Source organism: Oryx dammah, unplaced genomic scaffold (genome assembly GCF_014754425.2).
Source record: "Oryx dammah isolate SB20612 unplaced genomic scaffold, SCBI_Odam_1.1 HiC_scaffold_2, whole genome shotgun sequence".
NCBI classification, from domain to species: Eukaryota; Metazoa; Chordata; class Mammalia; order Artiodactyla; family Bovidae; genus Oryx; species Oryx dammah.
In genome coordinates this window covers 24,297,920-24,322,035 of record NW_024070186.1, presented here as the reverse complement: position 1 = coordinate 24,322,035, position 24,116 = coordinate 24,297,920, and the positions used below count along the sequence as shown (strand labels likewise).

Below are 24,116 nucleotides of genomic sequence, written 5' to 3'. Positions count from 1 at the left end.
GAGCCAGAAGGGTTCCACAGGGACAACGGAGCTGTGAAGAGCCAACCGTCAGGCCATCTCTTGGGAAAAACAAGATTTCCCAGGGGGCTGGAGGACCTAGACAAGATATGAGCCCAATGACCAGCTCCTATCCTTCCCTGAGCCATGTCAGCTTAAGAGAAATATGTCCATTTTTAGCCCTGCCCTGGGTCTGAGCCCAATTTCTGTAATTCAGGACATAGCTCAGGAGAGCATTCTGGGAAGATATACAGTGGGAAGCACCAGAAATCTGACACCACACCTAGACAAAAATTGCACTGGCAGAATCTGCCTCATGCAACTTTTTGGAACTCCAGAGCCTACTGAAGGTTTTTAACTTCCAAAGGAAGACTCAGTTCAGTTCAGTTGCTTAGTCGTGTCCGACTCTCTGCGACCCCATGTATCACAGCACGCCAGGCCTCCCTGTCCATCACCAACTCCTGGAGTTCACTCAGACTCACATCCATCGAGTCCATGATGCCATCCAGCCATCTCATCCTCTGTCATCCCGTTCTCCTCCTGCCCCCAATCCCTCCGAGCATCAGAGTCTTTGCCAATGAGTCAACTCTTCGCATGAGGTGGCCAAAGGATTGCAGTTTTAGTTTCAGCGTTAATCCTTCCAAAGAACACCAAGGACTGATCTCCTTTAAAATGGACTGGTTGGATCTTCTTGCAGTCCAAGGGACTCTCAAGAGTCTTCTCCAACACCACAGTTCAAAAGCATCAATTCTTCAGCACTCAGCTTTCTTCACAGTTCAACTCTCACATCCATTCATGACCACTAGAAAAACCAAAGCCTTGACCAGATGGACCTTTGTTGGCAAAGTAATGTCCCTGCTTTTGAATATGCTATCTAGGTTGGTCATAACTTTCCTTCCAAGGAGTAACTAAATCTACAGGTTTAGTTGATTTTAATTCATTGTTTATTTCTTGGAGGGAGACTATGCAAAACATTACTATGGTTCAAATTTCAGCTCTTAGCACAACAGCAGCTACCTCTACCCAGCCTCTAACCCGACCCATGAGGCACATGCAGCTATGCATGTTTTCCCGGAACAGTTTACCCAGACAAAGGCAAAAAACTCTGTCCTCCAAATATTGGAAATCTATGCTCCAATGGTCAGTTGCTGATTCTAACCAGAGGTGCAGTTAGGAAGTTCAGTTCAGTTCAGTCGCTCAGTGTCCAACTCTTTGCGACCCGATGAATCGAAGCACACCAGGCCTTCCTGTCCATCACCATCTCCTGGAGTTCACTCAGACTCACGTCCATCGAGTCCGTGATGCCATCCAGCCATCTCATCCTCAGTCGTCCCCTTCTCCTCCTGCCCCCAATCCCTCCCAGCATCACAGTCTTTTCCAATGAGTCAACTCTTCGCATGAGGTGGCCAAAGTACTGGAGCTTCAGCTTCAGCATCATTCCTTCCAAAGAAATCCCAGGGCTGATCTCCTTCAGAATGGACTGGTTGGATCTCCTTGCAGTCCAAGGGACTCTCAAGAGTCTTCTTCAACACCACAGTTCAAAAGCATTAATTCTTCAGCGCTCAACCTTCTTCACAGTCCAGCTCTCACATCCATACATGACCACTGGAAAAACCATAGCCTTGACTAGACGGATCTTAGTCGGGAAAGGAATGTCTCTGCTTTTGAATATACTGTCTAGGTTGGTCATAACTTTTCTTCCAAGGAGTAAGCGTCTTTTAATTTCATGGCTGCAGTCACCATCTGCAGTGATTTTGGAGCCCAAAAAATAAAGTCTGACACTGTTTCTACTGTTTCCCCATCTATTTCCCATGAAGTGATGGGACTGGATGCCATGATCTTCGTTTTCTGAATGTTGAGCTTTAAGCCAACTTTTTCACTCTCCTCTTTCACTTGTCATCAAGAGGCTTTTTAGCTCCTCTTCACTTTCTGCCATAAGGGTGATGTCATCTGCATATCTGAGGTTATTGAGATTTCTCCCGGCAATCTTGATTCCAGCTTGTGTTTCTTCCAGTCCAGCGTTTCTCATGATGTACTCTGCATAGAAGTGAAATAAGCAGGGTGACAATATACAGCCTTGACATACTCCTTTTCCTATTTGGAACCAGTCTGTTGTTCCATGTCCAGTTCTAACTGTTGCTTCCTAACCTGCATACAGATTTCTCAAGAGGCAGGTCAGGTGGTCTGGTATTCCCAACTCTTTCAGAATTTTCCACAGTTTACTGTGATCCACACAGTCAAAAGTTTTGGCATAGTCAATCAAGCAGAAATAGATGTTTTTCTGGAACTCTCTTGCTTTTCCCATGATCCAGTGGATGTTGGCAATTTGATCTCTGGTTCCTCTGCCTTTTCTAAAACCAGCTTCAACATCAGGGAGTTCATGGTTCATGTATTGCTGAAGCCTGGCTTGGAGAATTTTGAGCATTACTTTACTAGCATGTGAGATGAGTGCAATGGTGCAGTAGTTTGAGCATTCTTTGGCATTGCCTTTCTTTGGAACTGGAATGAAAACTGACCTTTTCCAGTCCTGTGGCCACTGAGTTGTCCAAATTTGCTGGCATATTGAGTGCAGCACTTTCACAGCATCATCTTTCAGGATTTGAAACAGCTCAACTGGAATGCCATCACCTCCACTAGCTTTGTTCGTAGTGATGCTTTCTAAGGCCCACCTGACTTCACATTCCAGGATGCCTGGCTCTAGATTAGTGATCACATCATCATGATTATCTGGGTTTGTAGATCTTTTTTGTACAGTTCTTCCATGTATTCTTGCCACCTCTTCTTAATATCTTCTGCTTCTGTTAGGTCCATACCATTTCTGTCCTTTATTGAGCCCATCTTTGCATGAAATGTTCCCTTGGTATCTCTAATTTTCTTGAAGAGATCTCTAGTCTTTCCCAATCTGTTGTTTTCCTCTATTTCTTTGCATTGACCACTGAAGGCTTTCTTATCTCTTCTTGCTATTCTGTGGAACTCTGCATTCAGATGCTTATATCTTTCCTTTCCTCCTTTGCTTTTCACCTCTCTTCTTTTCACAGCTATTTGTAAGGCCTCCCCAGACAGCCATTTTGCTTTTTTGCATTTCTTTTCCATGGGGATGGTCTTGATCCCTGTCTCCTGTACAATGTCACGAACCTCATTCCATAGTTCATCAGGCACTCTATCTATCAGATCTAGGCCCTTCAATCTATTTCTCACTTCCACTGTATAATCATAAGGGATTTGATTTAGGTCATGCCTGAATGGTCTAGTGGTTTTCCCTATTTTCTTCAATTTGAATCTGAATTTGGTAATAAGGAGTTCATGATCTGAACCACAGTCAGCTCTTGGTCTTGTTTTTGTTGACTGTACAGAGCTTCTCCATCTTTGGCTGCAAAGAATATAATCAATCTGATTTCGGTGTTGACCATCTGGTGATGTCCATGCGTAGAGTCTTCTCTTGTGTTATTGGAAGAGGGTGTTTGCTATGACCAGGGCATTTTCTTGGCAAAACTCTATTAGTCTTTGCCCTGCTTCATTCTGCATTCCAAGGCCAAATTTGCCTGTTACTCCAGGTGTTTCCTGACTTCCTACTTTTGCATTCCAGTCCCCTATAATAAAAAGGACATCTTTTTTGGGTGTTAGTTCTAAAAGGCAAGTTAGGAAGTTAGGCAGCCATTGTTGTTGCACCTCACCTCATTGTTGCAAGCCCCTCCCTCCAGCTCAGAATCACTTGCTGAGGGCAAATCAAACCTAGAATGAGATGCCACATCACATGCATTAGGATGGCTACTATTTAAAAAAATAGAAAATAAGCAGTGTCAGTAAGGATGAGGAGAAACTGGGCCCCTTGTGCACTGCTGGTGGGAATGTAAAATGGTACAGCTGCTGCGAAAAGTAGTATGGTTGCTGCTGCTGCTGCTGCTGCTAAGTCGCTTCAGTCGTGTCCGACTCTGCGCAACCCCATAGACGGCAGCCCACCAGGCTCCCCCGTCCCTGAGATTCTCCAGGCAAGAACACTGGAGTGGGTTGCCATTTCCTTCTCCAGTGCATGCAAGTGAAAAGTGAAAGGGAAGTTGCTCAGTCGTGTCTGACTCAGCAACCCCATGGACTACAGCCTACCAGGCTCCTCCATCCCTGGGATTTTCCAGGCAAAAGTACTGGAGTGGGGTGCCATTGCCTTCTCCAAATAGCATGGTAGTTCCTCAAAAATCTTTAAATAGAATTATCAGACAATCCAGAAAGTCTACTGTGGAGTCCTATACCAAAGTCACAGGTGCAAGGCCTTGTAGCAAGGCGACAGATGTGGAGCCCCACAACCAAGGTCATCTCTGGAACTGACAGAGCCCCATAACAACTGCTGCCAAGAGCCCCTCTAATCTAAACTGGCCTATTCTCTGACAGCATATTAGATAAAAATATCCACCTTGTTCACCACCTTATAGCATCCTCACCAATCACCTAATGCCACCCTTCCAGCAGGAATTTTCTTTGTTGTGAGGCTACAAATATTGGCTACTAGCCCACGAAACCCATGGGCTCTCGCTTGAGCCAGCCGCTGTGATAACAGCATCTCCCACTCTAATAAACTCAATCCTCCTCTCAGTCTGCCTCATGTCAGGAAATTCTTTTCCAACCCACAACATCTACTTCTGGGGATATACCATATAGAATGCAAAACAGCGTCTCAAGGAGATAATTTTACACCCACATTCATAGCAGTATTACTCACAATAGCTAAAATGTGGGATCAACCCAAATGCCCATCAACAGATGAATGGATAAACAAAATGTATGTGTATACAGTGGAATATTATTCAGCCAGTCACAGAAAAACCAATGTACAATTTTCCTTAAATAAGCTATTTAGTCAAAATAATAGAGACAGAGTAGATTGGTGATTACCAGCGGCTGGGGAAGGGGATAACAAAGAGTAATTGTTTAATGGGTTCAGAGTTTCAGTTTTGCAAGACAAAAAGTTATGGAGATGAACAATGGTGAGAGGTGCACAAAATCATGAATGTATTCAAGACCACTGAACTGTACATTTAAGAATGTTTAAATTTAGTAAGTTTTCTATTATGTGTATTTTACCACAACTATTAAAAAAAAGATCAAGAAAAGCTGTCCATACTCTGCAGAAAAAATATCAAGCTGGGTGAACAGGCTTCCAGCTATGACAGAGTAAAGAGTTCAGAAAACTCTCTCTCCAAAAACCAACTACAAAATATCACTAAATTGTCAAAAATATTTCAGGGCTCTGAAACTGGATCAAACGTTAACAGAGGCATGTTTACTAATGAAAAACTGCTGACTGTGTGATAAGAACAGTGGGAGTCTAAGGCATTCTTAACCAAGGCTCTATCATTGCCCACACAAGCTCAGGATGTCCTTCAGGGTGAAAGAAAACATCACCAGATGGTAATTCAAATCCACAAGAAGTAAGAACAGTAAAACTGGTAAATTTGTGGTTAAATATACAATACTGCATAAACATAGTTTTCTCTCTTAATACTTTTAAAACAACAAGGGTGCATAAAGCAAAAATGGTAACACATTGATGTTAGACTTATAACAATAACAGCGCAAAGAAAGGAGGATAAAAGCGGAGCTCTGTTGGAACAAAATTCTTATATTTTACCAGAATTAAGTCAGGATCAATTTGAAATAGATAAATTTACATTTTATTACACTTAGAGTTGAAACCATGTACAAGCCCAGTGTCCTTGTCTTTTGAAGTACAACGCTGACTCAAGAGTTAATGAGTGGGAAATGTGAAGATGTAGAAACAAAGAATAGCTGTTGGGCTAAGGAACTGGTAACAATTTAGACTATAATTCTGCCACATAACAGAATCACCAAACTGCCAGTTTCCTGAAAGACATAAACGCCTGACACACATTCCTAAGTTGTTTTTACAGGAAGCAGACCCCCTCCAGATGAAAAATGTTAACCACAGGAACATAGACCCTGGACTGGTTGAAACCAGAAGGTTGACTGTATTGCTGATCCTGTTCGTGATGCCAATTGTTTTGCTGTTCACACTGTTCACTGAACCCAGGGTAGGCAAGCTAAGAGGCTAGAAGAAGACACAAGGACCCATAGGAACTGCAGACATGTTTCTTCTCTCTTGGCTGGCGCAGCAGCCGTAACACAGCCTCTCTCCTAGCTGACACAGCAACTGTAGAAGCAGCCACAACATAGCCATAACCGAGTCATCACATTATCTCATATAACATAACCATGATGCCACCCCAGCAGCCAGGGCTTTTTACGTGAAGCTTATATAGACTTATAGAACAAAACTCGTGGTGCGCATGAGTATTGCTATAATTGATCTCAGCTGTTACATAACCCTGCAAAGACATTGTTTACAGAACATAGGGTGAGAGGGTGTGAGAACATGGAGCGAGAGAGCCTGACTGGAGCCATCTTGTTAATTTCCCCACAGCTGATGATGCTAGAAACTTCACCTTGATGCCAACCAATCCAAGAACTGTCCACAAGCTGATCATGCCCTGCTCCTTGAACACTATAAAACTCTTCACTACCCCTTCCGTGGGTGGTCACACAGTCTTCAGGGCATTAGCCCACTCTGGCCCCCTTTGCCTGGCAAAGCAATAAAAGCTAGTCTTTTCTACTTCACCCAAACTCTGTCTCCGTGTTTCTATTTGGCACCTGTTAAGAGAGGTTGAGTTTCAACAAGAGTAACTACTTAAAAAACTCATACAGTACCAAAAGTTCAGAGGAATTGAAAAGGTACATTTAAAAATATGTGTTTGACATAATATTTGAGTGACATCAAAGAAGATTATAGAAAAGGAATCTATCCCACCACCAAAATAACTACAGAGTTGGCACAAACTGTCTGAAGCAACTCTTTTGAAACTCTGCAATCTAGAGGAACACTTGTAGCTTCCAGGGAAGACTTCCTAAAGTGGTAGGTAAATTTCGGTCAATTTTCACATTTAGCATAGTAGTCTTGCAACAGAGTCTTGGCTTCCTTAATTAGCAGAAGGAGGGGGAAACCCATGCTCAGCAGGGAGGAGCAAGAACAAACAAGTTTCCTTTGGTTGCTGGTTCCCCAAATTGGGAGGCAGGCAGGTGGTAAGCTGTTCATTATATTGGGTGAGGGTAAGGGTGTGTCCAGGTGTCAGAGGAGGGCATGCACAGTATCCTGCTTTCACTCCAGGCTCCTGAGAAGTAGCAGTTGCGTTTTCTGGTTTTTTTGCATCTTTTGTCCAGGATTTGTCCTGACTGCCCATGCATGAAGTTATTTTTAGTCCCATATAGTTTCTCTGTATTTTGTTGCTCGAGGTGTGTCCAGGTACAAGCATTGCAGCACTGCAGCAGAGTCCCAGATCTCAGTAGCTACCCTCCCAAAGCCTACAACCCTGTGGCAACCTGGGTTCCTAGGGTGGCTAGCTGGTGTCAGGGTGGGTAACAAGGGCCTTGTCCTCCAAAAATCAGGTTTGTAGGTTTGGTTACTGATCAAGGGTTTTGATCACTGGGAGGCCAGCACAGAGGCTAGCCATTGTTTTACCCCTGACTGGCTAAAGCTACTTCCCAGCTGAGATGGGATTTAAAGGGACGGACTTCTCATCTCCTAGGAGCCAGATATTTAAAGAAATCTTTGTCAGGTCACCAGATGACTGCAGACACAATGGAATTGTTACGGGAAGCACAATGACTGAAACTGCCCACCCTGGCCAGGCACCATAGTAACCATTTGCATGAGTTATTTTATGAAGGAGATCCTGGTAAAGAACATGAAACTAATAAGCCACCATCAACCAGAAGAGTTCAGAAAAAGTCAAAAGGAGGTGCCAGGTGTCCTGACACCTCCCAGAATCCTTCTCGCTGGCATCCATCTTGGCATCCAGAACAACTGGCCAAAGACAACTCGGAAACTAATCCCATCACCATAAAACCTGAGACTGCAAACCACGTGGCAGAGAAGTTCTCTTGGGTTCCTTTACCCTCCTGCTCTCCACCCAGGCACCCCTTTCCCAATAAAACCTCTTGCTTTGTCAGCATGTGTGTTCCTCAATGAGTGTTTGACAAGAGCCCACTTCCAGGTCCTGGAAGGGGTTCCCCTTCCTGCAAAAGAATTAAAACTTCAGTGGCCACAAAAATGGAAAACATTTTGCAAAAATAAGCTGGAAAAGTCACAAATGGAAGGCCCTGGTGGCACAGATGGTAAAAAATCTGCCTGCAATGCAATAGACCCAGGTTCAATCCCTGGGTCAGGAAGGTCCCCTGGAGAAGTGAATAGCAACTCACTCTAGTGTTCTTGCCTGGAAAAATCCCATGGACAGAGGAGCCTGGTGGGCTACAGTTCATGGGTTCATAAAGAGTCAAACACGACTGAGCAACTAACACTTTCACTTTTCAGCCCTCAATAAGCAAAAATCAGCAATCTAAAAAGTGGGAGAATTAGATTCCCAACATTACCAAACATAATTCAATGTCTAGTACATAAAAAATTACCAAACACACAAAGAAACAGCCTAGTATAGTCTATTTACAGGGAAAAAAGAACCTGACAAAAACTACTGCTGGGAAGCCCAGACAATGGAATTATAAGTCAAAGATGTTATATTAACTGTCTTAAATATGTTCAGTGAGCTATAGGGAATCAGGAAAACAATGTGTGAACAAAATGAGAAAGACAGTAATGAAACAGAAATTACAGAGAGAAACCAAGCATAAATTCTGGAGTTAAAAAGTACAATAACTGAAACAAGATGATGACTAAAGGGGTTTAACAGATTTTAGCAAGCAGAAGAACTTGAGAGAACTTGAAGACAAGACAACTGAAACTATTCAGTCTGAGGAATAGCGAAAAAGGAAAAAAAAATAAGAATAGAGACCGAGGGACGTGTGGAAAAACATCAAATGAACCAACAAACACCATATACAGATACCATGAGAGAGTGTACTTCTGATGTGAAGATAAGCATATAGATCAACGGAAAAGAACTGAGTCCAGAAAGAAACCCTTACATTTATGTCGATTGATTTTCTTTCCACCAAAGTGCCAGGACAATTCAAGAGAGAAAGAATGATCATGTCAGTAAATGGTGGTGAGACAAGGATGAATTTGGCCTCACATCATACTCAAAAATTAACTCAAAAGGGATCACAGACCTAATAGGAGAGCCAAAATCTATAAAACTCCACTTAAAAAAAACAAAACACTGAACAAAATCTTCATGACTTCATGACATATTGGGCAGGGTTTCTTACATATGACAAATAAAGCATGATTCACAATAGAAAAAACTGATAAACTGGACTTTAAAATTTAAAATTTTGCACTTCAAAAGCCACCATTAAGAAACAAAAAGCCATAGACTAGAAAAATAAATTTGTAAATCTTATCTGATAGAGGATTTGTATCTAGAATATACAAAGAACTCTCACAACTCAAGATCCAATTACAAAATGAGCAAAAGATCTGAATGAACACTTCAGCAAATAAAATATACAAATGACTGCTATGCACATTAAAAAATACTCAACAGGATTCGTTAGCAGGAAAATACAAATTAAAACCTTAGATACCACTACTTATCCCTGAAATGGCTATAATGAAAAAGGATGACAATGCTAAGTGTCACCAAGGATGGCAAGAACCTGAAACCCTCAATTACAGCCACTTTGGAAAAAAATTTGGCAGTTTCTTGTAAAGTTACACATAGACTTATCACAATGAAGTAGAGCAGGATCTTGTAAGACCTTCCCAAGTGCAAAAATCTTCCTGTGTCCCCCAATTCTTGTTTGTAGGAAAAATGGTTCAGTCTCCTAGACCTTCCCTGAGTTTCAAAGGGCAGATTCAAACAATAACTAGTTAAGGGAGTAAATAAATGGGGCCTGGGCCTGTTCCTCCTCAGGGGATGTGCCTAACTATTTGACACATATCTCTGAGTTCTACAGAAACTAAGGCCCTCTACCACCAGGGTGGGGGATGGTAACGAGGCTAAGCACAAGCACTGGACCCCAGCCTGGCTGGAACCAGAATGCTGATGAGTGAGGTTCCTGGAACAGCACCATGTTATCTCACCATCAACCAGATGGAGGAAGGTCAGACACACTGCTACTCCCCTCCCTCACCTTCCCAAAAAGTCTTCCCTGAAACACACTGAGGAGTTCAGGTCTTTCCTTGGCCCTACAATAAACCTTTCTCCACTCTACACTCCAACATTTTAGTTTTGTTTGGCCTCACTGTGCATCTGGCACAAAAACTTAGGTTCAACAATTTGACCAATAATTCTACTCTTAGGAATATACTCAAGGGTTATGAAAATATATGTCCACACAATGAGTTATATACAAATGTACACTGCAGCATTATTTATAATAAAGTAGAAATCCAAATGTCCATCAATTAGATAAACAAAATGTGGTATAAAGTGAAGTGAAGTCGCTCAGTCGTGTCCGACTCTTTGCGACCCCATGGACTGTAGCCCACCAGGCTCCTCCGTCCATGGGATTCCAGGCAAGAGTACTGGAGTGGATTGCCATTTCCTTCTCCAGGGGATCTTCCCGACCCAGGGATCGAACCCAGGTCTCCTGCATCTTAGGCAGACGCTTTAACCTCTGAGCCACCAGGGAAGCCCCCAAAATGTGGTATCAGTTCAGTTCAGTCGCTCAGTCGTGTCCGACTCTTTGCGACCCCAGGAATCGCAGCATGCCAGGCCTCCCTGTCCATCACCATCTCCCGGAGTTCACTCAGACTCACGTCCATCGAGTCCGTGATGCCATCCAGCCATCTCATCCTCAGTCGTCCCCTTCTCCTCCTGCCCCCAATCCCTCCCAGCATCACAGTCTTTTCCAATGGGTCAACTCTTCCCATGAGGTGGCCAAAGTACTGGAGCTTCAGCTTCAGCATCATTCCTTCCAAAGAAATCCCAGGGCTGATCTCCTTCAGAATGGACTGGTTGGATCTCCTTGCAGTCCAAGGGACTCTCAAGAGTCTTCTCCAACACCACAGTTCAAAAGCATTAATTCTTCGGCGCTCAACCTTCTTCACAGTCCAGCTCTCACATCCATACATGACCACAGGAAAAACCATAGCCTTGACTAGACGGACCTTAGTTGGCAAAGTAATGTCTCTGCTCTTGAATACACCATCTAGGTTGGTCATAACTTTTCTTCCAAGGAGTAAGCGTCTTTTAATTTCATGGCTGCAGTCACCATCTGCAGTGATTTTGGAGCCCAAAAAATTAAAGTCTGACACTGTTTCCACTGTTTCCCCATCTATTTCCCATGAAGCGATGGGACCGGATGCCATGATCTTCGTTTTCTGAATGTTGAGCTTTCAGCCAACTTTTTCACTCTCCTCTTTCACTTTCATCAAGAGGCTTTTTAGTTCCTCTTCACTTTCTGCCCTAAGGGTGGTGTCATCTGCATATTTGAGGTTATTGATATTTCTCCCAGCAATCTTGATTCCAGCTTGTGTTTCTTCCAGCCCAGCGTTTCTCATGATGTACTCTGCATAGAAGTGAAATAAGCAGGGTGACAATATACAGCCTTGATGTACTCCTTTCCCTATTTGGAACCAGTCTGTTGTTCCATGTCCAGTTCTAACTGTTGGCTTCCTGACCTGCATACAGATTTCTCAAGAGGCAGGTCAGGTGGTCTGGTATTCCCATCTCTTTCAGAATTTTCCACAGTTTATTGTGATCCACACAATCAAAGGCTTTGGCATAGTCAATCAAGCAGAAATAGATGTTTTTCTGGAACTCTCTTGCTTTTTCCATGATCCAGCGGATGTTGGCAATTTGATCTCTGGTTCCTCTGCCTTTTCTAAAACCAGCTTCAACATCAGGGAGTTCACAGTTCACGTATTGCTGAAGCCTGGCTTGGAGAATTTTGAGCATTACTTTACTAGCGTGTGAGATGAGTGCAATGGTGCGGTAGTTTGAGCATTCTTTGGCATTGCCTTTCTTTGGAACTGGAATGAAAACTGACCTTTTCCAGTCCTGTGGCCACTGAGTTGTCCAAATTTGCTGGCCTATTGAGTGCAGCACTTTCACAGCATCATCTTTCAGGATTTGAAACAGCTCAATTGGAATGCCATCACCTCCACTAGCTTTGTTCGTAGTGATGCTTTCTAAGGCCCACTTGACTTCACATTCCAAGATGTCTGGCTCTAGATTAGTGATCACATCATCATGATTATCTGGGTTGTGAAGATCTTTTTTGTACAGTTCTTCCATGTATTCTTGCCACCTCTTCTTAATATCCTCTGCTTCTGTTAAGTCCATACCATTTCTGTCCTTTATCGAGCCCATCTTTGCATGAAATGTTCCCTTGGTATCTCTAATTTTCTGGAAGAGATCTCTAGTCTTTCCCATTCTGTTGTTTTCCTCTATTTCTTTGCATTGATCGCTGAAGAAGGCTTTTTTATCTCTTCTTGCTATTCTTTGGAACTCTGCTATGGTACTCTGTTTATACTAGAATGTCCTTCTTCTTAGAAAACAATGAAGGATTTAGGAGATAAAGGGTGCACAATCTCCAATCTATTCTCAAATGTTCAGAAAAATATAACATGCAAATATGCACATAGAGAGAGAAAATGATAAGAGCAAACAGGCAAAATGGAAACTGGTGAATGCGGGTAAACGATATATAGGAGTTTCTTTACTCCATAGTGGGCTACCCCTAGAGCTCAAGTTTAAAGATTAAAAAGTAGGTTTAAGATCTACAAAGTGGCTTCTCAATGCACCCAAGTGCTCCCACAACTAGCCGAGTATCATACACAAAGTAAATACACATTTTTCTGTCTGATCACAGAGGGCAGAGGCTAGGAATAAAAACCTTCATAAGCTTGCAGGCCAGAGGACAACAAGAACAGCTGGCCTGATTAGAAACAATGTCTGCCTGTCTCCGTCCTATCTTTCCTCCCTTCCCTGGAAATGCTGACCTGTACCTTCTCTTAAGTTTCCATTTGGCAGGATCTCTCCCTCACCCCGCCTCCCTTACTACACTCTCACAATACACTTCCCACTTCAAATAACACATTTAATTTATTTTGTGTTTCTTTTTATTTCTTTCTCTTTAATTTCAGTCTGTAAGAAAGCAGAAAGACATCTGAAATGATGTTCACCAAATGTTCCTGAATGGTGAGGTCTGGGGGAAGGGAGATTTCTTTCTTCTTTGCACTACAGCTTGAACTTTGTTCTGTGTAATGATCTTGCAATGTCTTAACCAAAAAAAAAAAAGCACTGCTTTTTTAAAATTTCCAATCCTATGCTGCTGCTTCTGCTGCCGCTGCTAAGTTGCTTCAGTCGTGTCTGACTCTGTGAGACCCCATAGACGGCAGCCCACCAGGCTTCCCCATCCCTGGGAATCTCAAGGCAAGAACACTGGAGTGGGTTGCCATTTCTTTCTCCAGTGCATGAAAGTGAAAAGTCAAAGTGAAGTCGCTCAGTCGTGTCCGACTCTTCTCGACCCCATGGACTGCAGCCTACCAGGCTCCTCCACCCATGGGATTTTCCAGGCAAGAGTACTGGAGTGGGATGCCATTGCCTTCTCTGATTCCAATCCTATAGATATATGTATGCATATAACCGAATCACTACACTATACATCTAAAGCTAACATAGCATTGTTAATCAACTATACTCCAATATAAAATAAAAAGTCAAAAAAAATTATAATAAGAAAATTTCTAATTCCAGCAAGTCGGTTAATTTTAACCTTTTAGATTCCTTCCTCCTTGCTTTCGAAAAAAAAAAAAAATTAAGTGACTTTCACTTCTGAGTGATCTTTGTTTTTCCCCAGTAAGTACAAGGCCTCTACAAGTAAAAAAGGAAGAAAATCTTCCCCATTGTACCTCTCTTGCTTTTTTTTCCCCTTGTAGCAGCACTCTGCTTGAAAGATCTCAGTTCCCCCAACCAGGGATTAAAAACCCACGCAATGGTAGAGTTCTAACCACTAGGCCTCCAGGGAACTCCCATCTCTCTTGCTTTTCATCTGCCCTCATGCCACCCCCAGTGACACAGGAAGGAGCCACAGGACACAAGGAGATGAGATGAGGAAGCTTTAATCAGCACACAGCTTAGAGAACTCAGTCCTGTACTCTTTGATTCTCTTTGAACAGTTTCTCACCAGAAAGATGTCTGCGTAGCCAGCCAAAGACTCCACTCCCTCTTGAATCCGTGCACCCCCAGAGTCATTCAGTCCAATCACTGGAGCCCCCACTGTGAGGGCTTGGTCCATGATCTGAGACAGCAGAGAAATTTTTTGTGAGACAACGGATCTTGCTATGAAAAACCATATTTACAAAGCACCACAGTGGTTTTCTAGAAAATGTTTTAAGTGTACTTTTCAAAACAGGAGTCGGTAACACTGGCTTCATTCCCCATGGTGACTGAGTACCTTCATGGAAGACAGAAAATCAGAAATTTAAAGGGCTAATTAAAGACCCCCAAGCAGCCCAGGACCAAGGAACTTCCCATTAGCAGAGGTTAAGACTATTCATGGCTATTTCTAGAGCCAGAGGCCCAGGCTGTAATATTTTTTCAATAGTCAGTTTTGTCCCCGATTACTCTTTTGAAAGAACTGATAGAAGACAGAACGGCAAGGCAATATTTTTCTTTTAGTGTTTATGTATTTATTTGGCTGCACTGGGTCTTAGTTGTGGTATATGGGATCTAGTTCCCAAACTAGGGATCGAACCTAGGCCTCCTGCATCAAGAGCATGGAGTCTTAGCCACTGGACCACCAGGGAAGTCCCCCAAAGCAGTATTTTTGTGAAAGTAAATGTGGACCCATCTATTAAGCAGAACCCAGGCTCAGACCTTCTACTTCCAATAAGACAGATTTTTCTCACAGGTCAGTAGTTGACAACCTAATGAGCAACATTTTTAACAGTGCTAGAGAATTTACAAAGTACTTTCACTTCCATTGTCTCATTTAGCCATCATAACAGAGGCAGTAAGAAAAGAAAAATTAGGAAGGTTTAAAAGTGAAGTGATTGGCCCAAGGTCTCAGGAATAACACATGACAGGACCACATCGAGAAGCCAGGTGTTCTGTTACACAGGGAAACCCACCCAGCTATTAAGTGATGTCTACCTTTAGATCAGCTGGTTAGAGCGTGGTGCTAGTAACGCCAAGGTTACAGGTTCAATCCCCATATGGGCCATAGTTCCCTCTGGGCTTCCTTAGTGGCTCAGACAGTAAAGAATCTGTCCACAATGTGGGAGACCTGGGTTTGATATCTGGGTAGGGACGATCCCCTGGAGGAGGACATGGCAACCCACTCCAGTTTTCCTGCCAGGAGAATCCCCATGGACAGAGGAGCTTGGCGTGCTACAGTCCATGGGGTCACAAAGAGTAGGACACAACTGAGCAACTAAGCATAGCACCTTTAATTCTAAAACTCTCCAAATGTGATCTACACTATTACTCACTTCCAGAGTATCTAATCTCTAGCAGAGGTTTTTAAATACCGTCATGTAATCCCTGCACTGTTCTTTTAGCAACTGAACTCTCCACCTAGACCATGGGTTCTTTACTTGGGGACCCAAGAACCCAAAGTGGCTTGTGAACTTGGACCCTTAGAGCAAGGAGTCTATGAACTTGGATGGGAAAATCTTTATTAACCACAGAAGTATTAGAAATACCTGTGATTTTTGTCATAAATAGAAGTCACAGATTTTTATGTCCCATTAAAGTTCCTGCAGATAATCTCAAAATACTGTTTTCATTCATACCTACTTTGAAACCAGAGTGTATCCACTGCTAAATCTTGTTATTTAACACATTAAATAAGGAAGCATATATATTACATATGTGATTTTTAATATTTTTAATCCCTTCTATTCCTACATATTTTATTTTATGCATGTATAAAAATGTGGGTCCAGGCTTCATAAGACTGCCAAAGAGTTCCATGTTACAAAAAATGTTAAGAACTCCTGCCCTGGACTGAAGGAACCTTCAGGTCAGTACCACATCCTGCACACCTCTGACCCACCCCATGTAACTGATAAAAGTACTGAGTTTGTTTGGCAACATTAAATACTTACTTTGCAGATCTTTTGGGCATGTGCTCCGGACAGGCTACCTCCAAAAACTGTAAAATCCTAAAAAGAAAACAACGAAATCAAAAAAATATGTAATGACTAGGCAGAGACGAAGACCCACTAGGAGGAGGAAATGAAAAATTCACAGATTTTAAAGTTTTTAAAGCATTTTCAAAAGTTTAAAAGACTGGGGGAAAAGTCTGACTTCTAAATTATTCCATAGAATAAGTAGCGAATAAAATATCTTAAAAGGGGTTCATGTAATGTGAAGAGCAAAAGACCTAGTTTTTATCTACAAAAAAGATTTGTAGCTCTGAGGAAAGGAAAAGTTTTCGTGCAGAATTAACCTCCAAAATCAGAGCTTATCAGAGGTTCTATGGAGGTCAAACAGGCATTTCTATTACTAGGATATATTTGCTGTTTTGATAAAAGAGGTGAAAAAAGCGAATGACAGGCCTCACTGCTGCTTCTTGCCTCTAGATTTTCATTACCTTCTGATATAAAAAGCTTTCTGTAGGAATGACCTCCTTCCTAAAACCCCCTCAAAAAGACAGTAGAAAATTAATAACAGATTCAGCCCATGAGAACAAAAAAGGAAGAGCAAACAACAGCAGACGAGAGAGTAATCAAATGAGCGAACTGAAAGCATAAGAGTGTCTAACTCAGAGCAAATGGAAGCCTCTACACTCGTGTAGGGATAACCTCAGGAGGGGACAGCCCAGGAACCACAAAGTGTGGTGGGAAGAGGCTGACAGGAAGTCTGGGTTGAGAGCAGTTAGAGCCCACAGGGCCTCTTCTTTACCTGGAGAGGAAAAAGGATGTTTACTCTCTAAAGAAACCTAACCAAAGGGCTGTTGTCGCAACCCCCGCCACTACAGGCAGCAAAGATGAGGCTGAAAACAGGTGAGATTTCCAATCTGTACAATGAGCCAATGTTGACCTCCCTCTACCAGGAACACATCTACAGCCAATTATCGCACAAAAGACTGTGACTGCTGCTGCTGCTAAGTCACTTCAGTCATGTCTGACTCTGTGCATCCCCATAGACAGCAGCCCACCAGGCTCCCCCATCCCTGGGATTCTCCAAGCAAGAACACTGGAGTGGGTTGCCACTTCCTTCTCCAATGCATGAAAGTGAAAAGTGAAAGTGAAGTCGCTCAGTCGTGTCCAACTCTTCGCGACCCCATGGACGGCACCCCTGCTTCTCTGGAAAAATGAATGCTCCTCCTAGAAAAAAGGCCTGCAGATATGAACATCTGGGGGATCACTACAAAAAAGGTAGCTCATCATTCTTCCCCTCATTGTCTTTCAGGGCCTATTTCACATGCCCCATGCTCCCTAAAGCTTTCCTGGATCTCAGTGTGATCTTTCCGTGTCCTGAGAGCTAGCCCAGAACGTGACTATAGATGCAGCCATTCCTGTTCTGCCCCACTCCATCAACAAAATGATTAGCTTCTTCAGGACAAGAACTGTCTCATCATCTCCACCTCCACCACACTCCCACCAAACAGCGGCAGAAGAGGCGCTCAGAGTATCAATTCAATGAATTTTTGTATCTGCTTAAAGTTCAGAGAACACTATGCCCAAAAAGCACAATAACCTTCTTTGTTCTAGCTATCTTACTAATGGTTCCTTCTGTACAATTTTTTGCCTCAGTTCAGTTCAGTTGCTCAGTCGTGTCCGACCCTTTGCAACCACAAATGATTCTTTCTAGTCAGGCATTTGGTAGACTCATTTATAAAAAAGTTTTAAAATATTTCAAAAGTAATCCTATTCGCAAATTAGTATGGTTTAAATTTTAAAATAATCAAGTATAATTATTTTACTACCAAACCCAGAAAACATTCTAGGTTCCTAAACAAGCTTATACTTTTAAGATCTGTAAAAGAAATTGAATATTTAGAATTATATATGTATTCCCATCTCTTAGTGGAGGGGAAAAAAAAAGTCAAACAAAAAAATAGTATACAACATGTTCTTTGCATTAGTTTTCATTGCTGTTGTAACAAATTACCACAAATTCAGTGGCTTGAGACAACAGATATTCATTACCTTACAGTTCTGTAATTCAGAAGTCCTACATAGGTCTCATTGGGCTAAAATCATGGTTAGTGGGTCTATGCTCCTTTCTGGAGGCTCCAGGAGAGAATCTCTTGTCTTATCTTTTCCAACTTCTGCTGCTGCTGCTAAGTCACTTCAGTCATGTCCAACTCTGTGCGACCCCATAGATGGCAGCCCACCAGGTTCCCCTGTCCCTGGGATTCTCCAGGCAAGAATACTGGAGTGGGTTGCCATTTCCTTCTCCAATGCGTGAAAGTGAAGTCGCTTAGTCGTGCCTGACTTACTGACTCCATGGACTGCAGCCTACCAGGCTCCTCCATCCATGGGATTTTCCAGGCAAGAGTACTAGAGTGGGGTGCCATTGCCTTCTTCTTTCCAACTTCTAGAGACCATCTATTTGCTTTCCTCCCCTCACGACCCCTGTCCGCCCTCTTCTGAGGCAGCAACGGCAGGCGGAATCCTTCTCACACAGCCTACTCCAACCTCCCCTTCTGCCTCTCTCTTCCACTTCTAAGGACCCTTGTGCTTACACTGGGCCCACCTAAGTAACCCAAGCTCTTCTATTTTAAAGTCAACTGATTAGTAACATTTATTCCATCTGCAAGCTTAATTCTACTTTGCCAGGTAAAATTACATATTCACGGGTTTCAGGGATTAGGATTTTGAGTCACTATTCTGTCTACCACATTCTCCTACGGTCTCCATGTGAAGAAACTGTATCTGTCTTGATACAGCCTAATAAAACTTGGTTGAACACATTCATGAAAGCCCAAAAGCGCCTATGGTTCTGAGAGTCAACTCCCTTCTGCCCAAATGCATCCACTCCCCAGACCACGGCAGCCCTCCCAGCACACACCCAATCTGCCAAGGGGAATCTCACTCACTCCGATAAACTCCTGTCTCCCAAGACCGCTTACAAGACTACTGTTCTATGATCCTCCCTCAAACAGACTAAGGACTCTTTCTCCCTAAGAAAAAAAACCACATAGTATAATACTCTGGACATATGTACTAAAAATAATAATAGTTCCCTCACTAGCCCCAACTATAGGTAAGCATTCTTTCCCCAGAACTGTTTCCTTTTCAAAGAAAAGAACATTTTACTCCTGGCTCTGCCCTCAAGGAAAGCTCAGCCAATTAGAGTAGAAAATACCTGACTGAAGACATAAACCAGTCTTCCATTGATTCGCCCTCGTCCAGTGACCACACTGTCTCCAGGAAACTACCAGAAAAACAGAAAAATAAAGGTTAAAAAATCCAAAGACTTCTCTCATGAATCTAGCAATTATGCCCCAATGAAAGATCCCACCCTAAAATAAAACTCCACCCCAAATCCCTTAAAATTCAGTATAAGTACAGAACATGAAGGAATCTCCCCCTCCCCGCCTTAGCTCTGCAACAGCAAGCACTGGGCTGCTGCTTCATCACCACAAGTGAAAAGCACTGTATCCTTCCTAGAAGTAGAATAATCAGGAGACCCCCCTAGGGCTATCACTACTGAGGGCTCAGAGAAAAGAGGACATACAAAGAAACATGGCAATTTCTGCAAAGCCACATACCACCCCCCAGACCTTAAGGCAAAACTAGCATTTTGCTTGGAATTCTGACAGTCACTATGTGGTTCATAATGAATCAAATGGAGCTGGCTAGTTTATTGCCAAGGTTACAAATCTTTGATCACAGACCTGAACAAAATGGACCCAGTGAGTCCAAAGAACTCTGTGCATCTTGGAGAACACCCAGTTGAAAGAATAGGTGTCCGTGACTCTGACCTCCAAAGCTCCAAAGCATAAACTTAAAGTATGTCAAAGAGGTGACTGGTTAGCCTTTAGGGGTCCCTGGTACCTAGGCAGAACAGAACCCAATCAAAAGACATTCTCAACTTTCCTTCTAAGTTTGTCATTCTACACTTTTGAGAACTGGGAAACCACACCGGAGCCCTTGGAGCTAGGCCAGTCACCTTGCACAAGGCATGAGCAGTGAACCCACAATCCTTCAACTGCAGACAAAGGTGAGGGGGAACCTGGTGGCCCCAACAGTGCTTCTCAAGAGGCACTTGTGCAATTCCAGAAGCTGATACTTGAAAATTTTCAATGTATTCTGAGTTCCGGCAGGACTTTTATTATCTAGTAGTAGACCAGCAGGGCCACAGCTGGTAAGTGCAACTTGGAGGCCTGCACCACTGTGAACAGATACCTTATTCTTATCAGCAGCCATTCCAAAATCTGCACATCTGTGTTCCACAAACATGTCGCTCTCAACAAAACTGCCAGGATCCAGCAAGAGATTGATCCGCTCTCTGGCCGTCAGCTTTCCCTAAAATGCAACAAAAATCATTCAGCAATGTCATGACACACAAAGTCAGTAGGCAAGGAGTGTTCATGGGAGGGCCAGGAGGACTGGGTTTGCCTTCACTCCACATGAAAGCCCTCTCTCTACTCAATCAACCTGCCCAACAGACAGGTATTATCAGTAGAATTCAGCCAGTAAGGCAATCAAGGCAAACCAGCTGCTCCAAGAGCCACTAACTGAGAAAACAAATAAAGAGTAGGAGGAAAAGGTGGAGAGGGCAAATGAAGGGGTAAGGAGAGCCTGACCCTGGAACAAGATAACTAGTTCCACAAACATTTACTAGAGACCCAAGGGTCAATAAAAAGAAGAATGGAGAAGCAGGAGGTAGAAAACTCAGGCTTTGCAAAGCATCTGAGGCTACACCCCCAGGTTCACAGACTTCCTATAGGGAACCCCACCAGCCCTGTTAAAAATAGAAAACAACACAAAAAACACCTCTAACTAGCTGTATTTTCCCCTTAAGAAAGAGACCAAAGCTAGCATTGCATATTAACACAAAAAGGCAATCCTCCACACTACTGTATAAAATAAGCTTTCAGGAAAGCAACTGGGCAAGATATATCAGTGTTGAAAAATATTCAGATCTTTTGACCTAGTAATTCCACTTCTGGAAATCTACCCTATGGAAGTAGTCCAAAAATTGTGTAAAAGCAGGTGGAGTGAGAAGTTTTAAACCAAGTCAGCCTCCTGACTAAGTCAGCTCTGGCAAAAGAAAAAGTTTCTGGGGATTACATCTAAAGCCAGTAGGATCACATGGAAATGGTTGGGGTGATGATCCAGGGAGGGACTGAGCCATGGACCCCAACAGAAAGAGGGCACAGAACACCAACAGGCCTTTGCAGAGGATGATCTGAAGCTCCCTCACAAACACAGCCACCCGGGGTCAGGGGGCACTCCTGGCACCACACACTATCAACCAAATTTACATCTCACCCCCAAATGGGAAAAAGGAACTGTCACCTTCAGGCCCTTATCAAATGGGTATTTACAACATCTACATCAACATTCCATTTAAACTTAATAAAGGGCTGGTGCAAATCTCCTCACTGAAAACCCCACCACCCCGCTGCTTGTGAGTTTATGCCTCAGTGTCCTTCATCTCTAAGAATTTCACTTTTGTGCTTTCCAGGTTGGTTATTTAACTCTTCTACCACACCAATCCAGACTCACACGTGTCCAGGACCCAGTGGGCGAAACTTGTCTCAAGTCCCAGGTCACTGATCTGGGCCTCAGTTGTTTGTTTGTTTTTTTCCTGCTACTAAAATGATCCACAGAAGCACCCCGGGCAGTGGGTGGCAGTGCTTGAGCTGTTCACTTCAGCCAAACACCCAGACTGACCTGAGCAACCCCAGAAAAACAAACAAACAAACAAACACCTGCTTCCTAGGGTGTCTTTCCCACCCAGCAAGCAGGTCGATGTACTCTGAGACCCATAAGAGTTTCGGCTGGCACTGGGGGGAGAGTTTCCACAAGTTTCCTACACAAACCACATGCCTACCCAGGTGAAGGAAAGTTTGCCCATGTAACTTCCCCTGCCAAATGTCTTGATTTTCCTGCTTCCATAATGGGGCAAGAAGCTCCTACCATTCTTAAACCGGGCATGAGAAGAGCAAGATTTTTTTTTTTTTTCCCGTGCCTATCGCTGTTTCATTATCTTATTCCACTAAGATTATGAGGGGAGAATTATTGCCATTTTCTGTTAAGAATAAACTGACTCCGGGGGAATAAGTAACTTTGCCAAAGTTAACTGGTGAGCCGCTGGAGCCCAGCCAGGCTCGTCTAAAATTTCAAAGAGAAAGTAGACAGTGACAAAGCACAATGGTGCTTGTCCTGATTTTACCTGCCCAGTGAAAGGCATCAGGTTCACAAGGTGAACATCCTCGGCCCCGCCCCGCCCCTCAAGACATCGCGTCGATTGGCTGGGAGGCCTCTTACGCAGCGAGCCGCACTCGCTGTGATAGGTCGCGACCGCTGGGGGCGGGCTGGCTGGCCTGGACCCCCTCACAACTCACTCGCTTATGCTGCGCGTCAATGCGGCGCTGCCCTCCTCCCAGCAGTGCAGCTTGCCGCTTGTTCTCGATGCGTTCGTTAACCGATACGGGCTGGGTGCACAAGCTGCGCCCAGCGCCCCGGAGACTTCTCACTACAACACTGAGCCTGGCTCCGGCCACCGCCACGCGCATTACTGCAGCCATTTTTGCTCCAGCAGCGAACCGGAGTGCGCATGTGCGTCAAGTGGGCGCTCTGTGGTGTCTGCGCCTGCGCAGCATGGGCGGGACGTAGGGAGCCTAAGGGCTGGAATACCAAAGGCTTTTGGGAGAAAGGCCTTGGAGTCCTGAGGCTGCGCTAGGCCGTCACCCTGAGAAGACATGTAGGACGGATCAATCTGTGTTGTGCCCTCCAGGTTGCACAGAAGAGGGACTTAGCCTTTGCTTTTTGTGGCTACCTAGACAATGGCACCCCACTCCCAATACTCTTGCCTGTAAAGTCCCATGGACGGAGGAGCCTGGTGGGCTGGAGTCCATGAGGTCGCTAAGAGTCAGACACGACTGAGCGACTTCACTTTGACTTTTCACTTTCATGCATTGGAGAAGGAAATGGCAACCTACTCCAACCTACTTTATTCTTGCCTGGAGAATCCCCAAGGACAGGGGAGCCTGGTGGGCTACTGTCTGTGGGGTTGCACAGAGTCGGACACCACTAAAGCGACTTAGCAGCAGCAGCAGCAGACTACTAGTTGTGTCCTCCACGTAGCAACCAAGAACTTCCAGCTGTCCAAGCTGGATTTCGAAAAGGAAGAGGAACTAGAGATCAAATTGCCAACATTCGCTGGATTATAGAGAAATTAAGGGAGTTTCAGAAAAACATCTATCTGTGTTTCAGTGACTACACTAAAACCTTTGTATGGATCATGACAAACTGTGGAAAGCTCTTAGAGATACGGGAATACCAGACCTGAGAAACCTGTATGCGAGCCAAGAAGCAACAGTTAGAACCCTGTATGGAACAACTGACTGGTTCAAGATCGAGAAAAGAGTATGACAAGGCTGTCTGCTATCACCTTGTTTAACCTATACACTGAGCATATCATGCTAAATGCTGGGCTGGGTGAGTTACAAGATGGAATCAAGACTGTTGGGAGAAACATCAACAACCTTACACGTGCGGATCAGTTCAGTTCAGTTCAGTCGCTCAGTCATGTCCGACTCTTTGTGACCCCAGGAATCGCAGCATGCCAGGCCTCCCTGTCCATCACCATCTCCCCGAGTTCACTCAGACTCACGTCCATCGAGTCCATGATGCCATCCAGCCATCTCATCCTTAGTCGTCCCCTTCTCCTCCTGCCCCCAATCCCTCCCAGCATCAGAGTCTTTTCCAATGAGTCAACTCTTCACATGAGGTGGCCAAAGTACTGGAGCTTCAGCTTCAGCATCATTCCTTCCAAAGAAATCCCAGGGCTGATCTCCTTCAGAATGGACTGGTTGGATCTCCTTGCAGTCCAAGGGACTCTCAAGAGTCTTCTCCAACACCACAGTTCAAAAGTATCAATTCTTCTGCGCTCACCCTTCTTCACAGTCCAACTCTCACATCCATATATGACCACAGGAAAAACCATAGCCTTGACTAGACGGACCTTAGTCGGCAAAGTAATGTCTCTGCTCTTGAATACACCATCTAGGTTGGTCAT

The 24,116-nt window shown here is 43.8% G+C and overlaps 1 protein-coding gene across 1 annotated transcript in view; it reads right to left on the bottom strand.

Annotated features, from left to right (window-relative positions):
• The window catches only part of PCCB (propionyl-CoA carboxylase subunit beta), a 97,939-nt gene extending 75,278 nt beyond the window's left edge, over positions 1-22,661 (bottom strand). Inside the window, exons 1-5 of the mRNA XM_040233165.1 lie at positions 22,441-22,661; positions 20,273-20,392; positions 19,230-19,298; positions 16,019-16,075; positions 14,095-14,208 (exon numbers count right to left, since the gene is read on the bottom strand). Of these exons, the coding sequence (XP_040089099.1) occupies positions 14,095-14,208; positions 16,019-16,075; positions 19,230-19,298; positions 20,273-20,392; positions 22,441-22,623 (543 nt within the window). The 5' untranslated portion in view covers positions 22,624-22,661. The remainder of the gene's footprint in view (positions 1-14,094; positions 14,209-16,018; positions 16,076-19,229; positions 19,299-20,272; positions 20,393-22,440) is intronic.
• Positions 22,662-24,116: the final 1,455 nt, after the last annotated feature.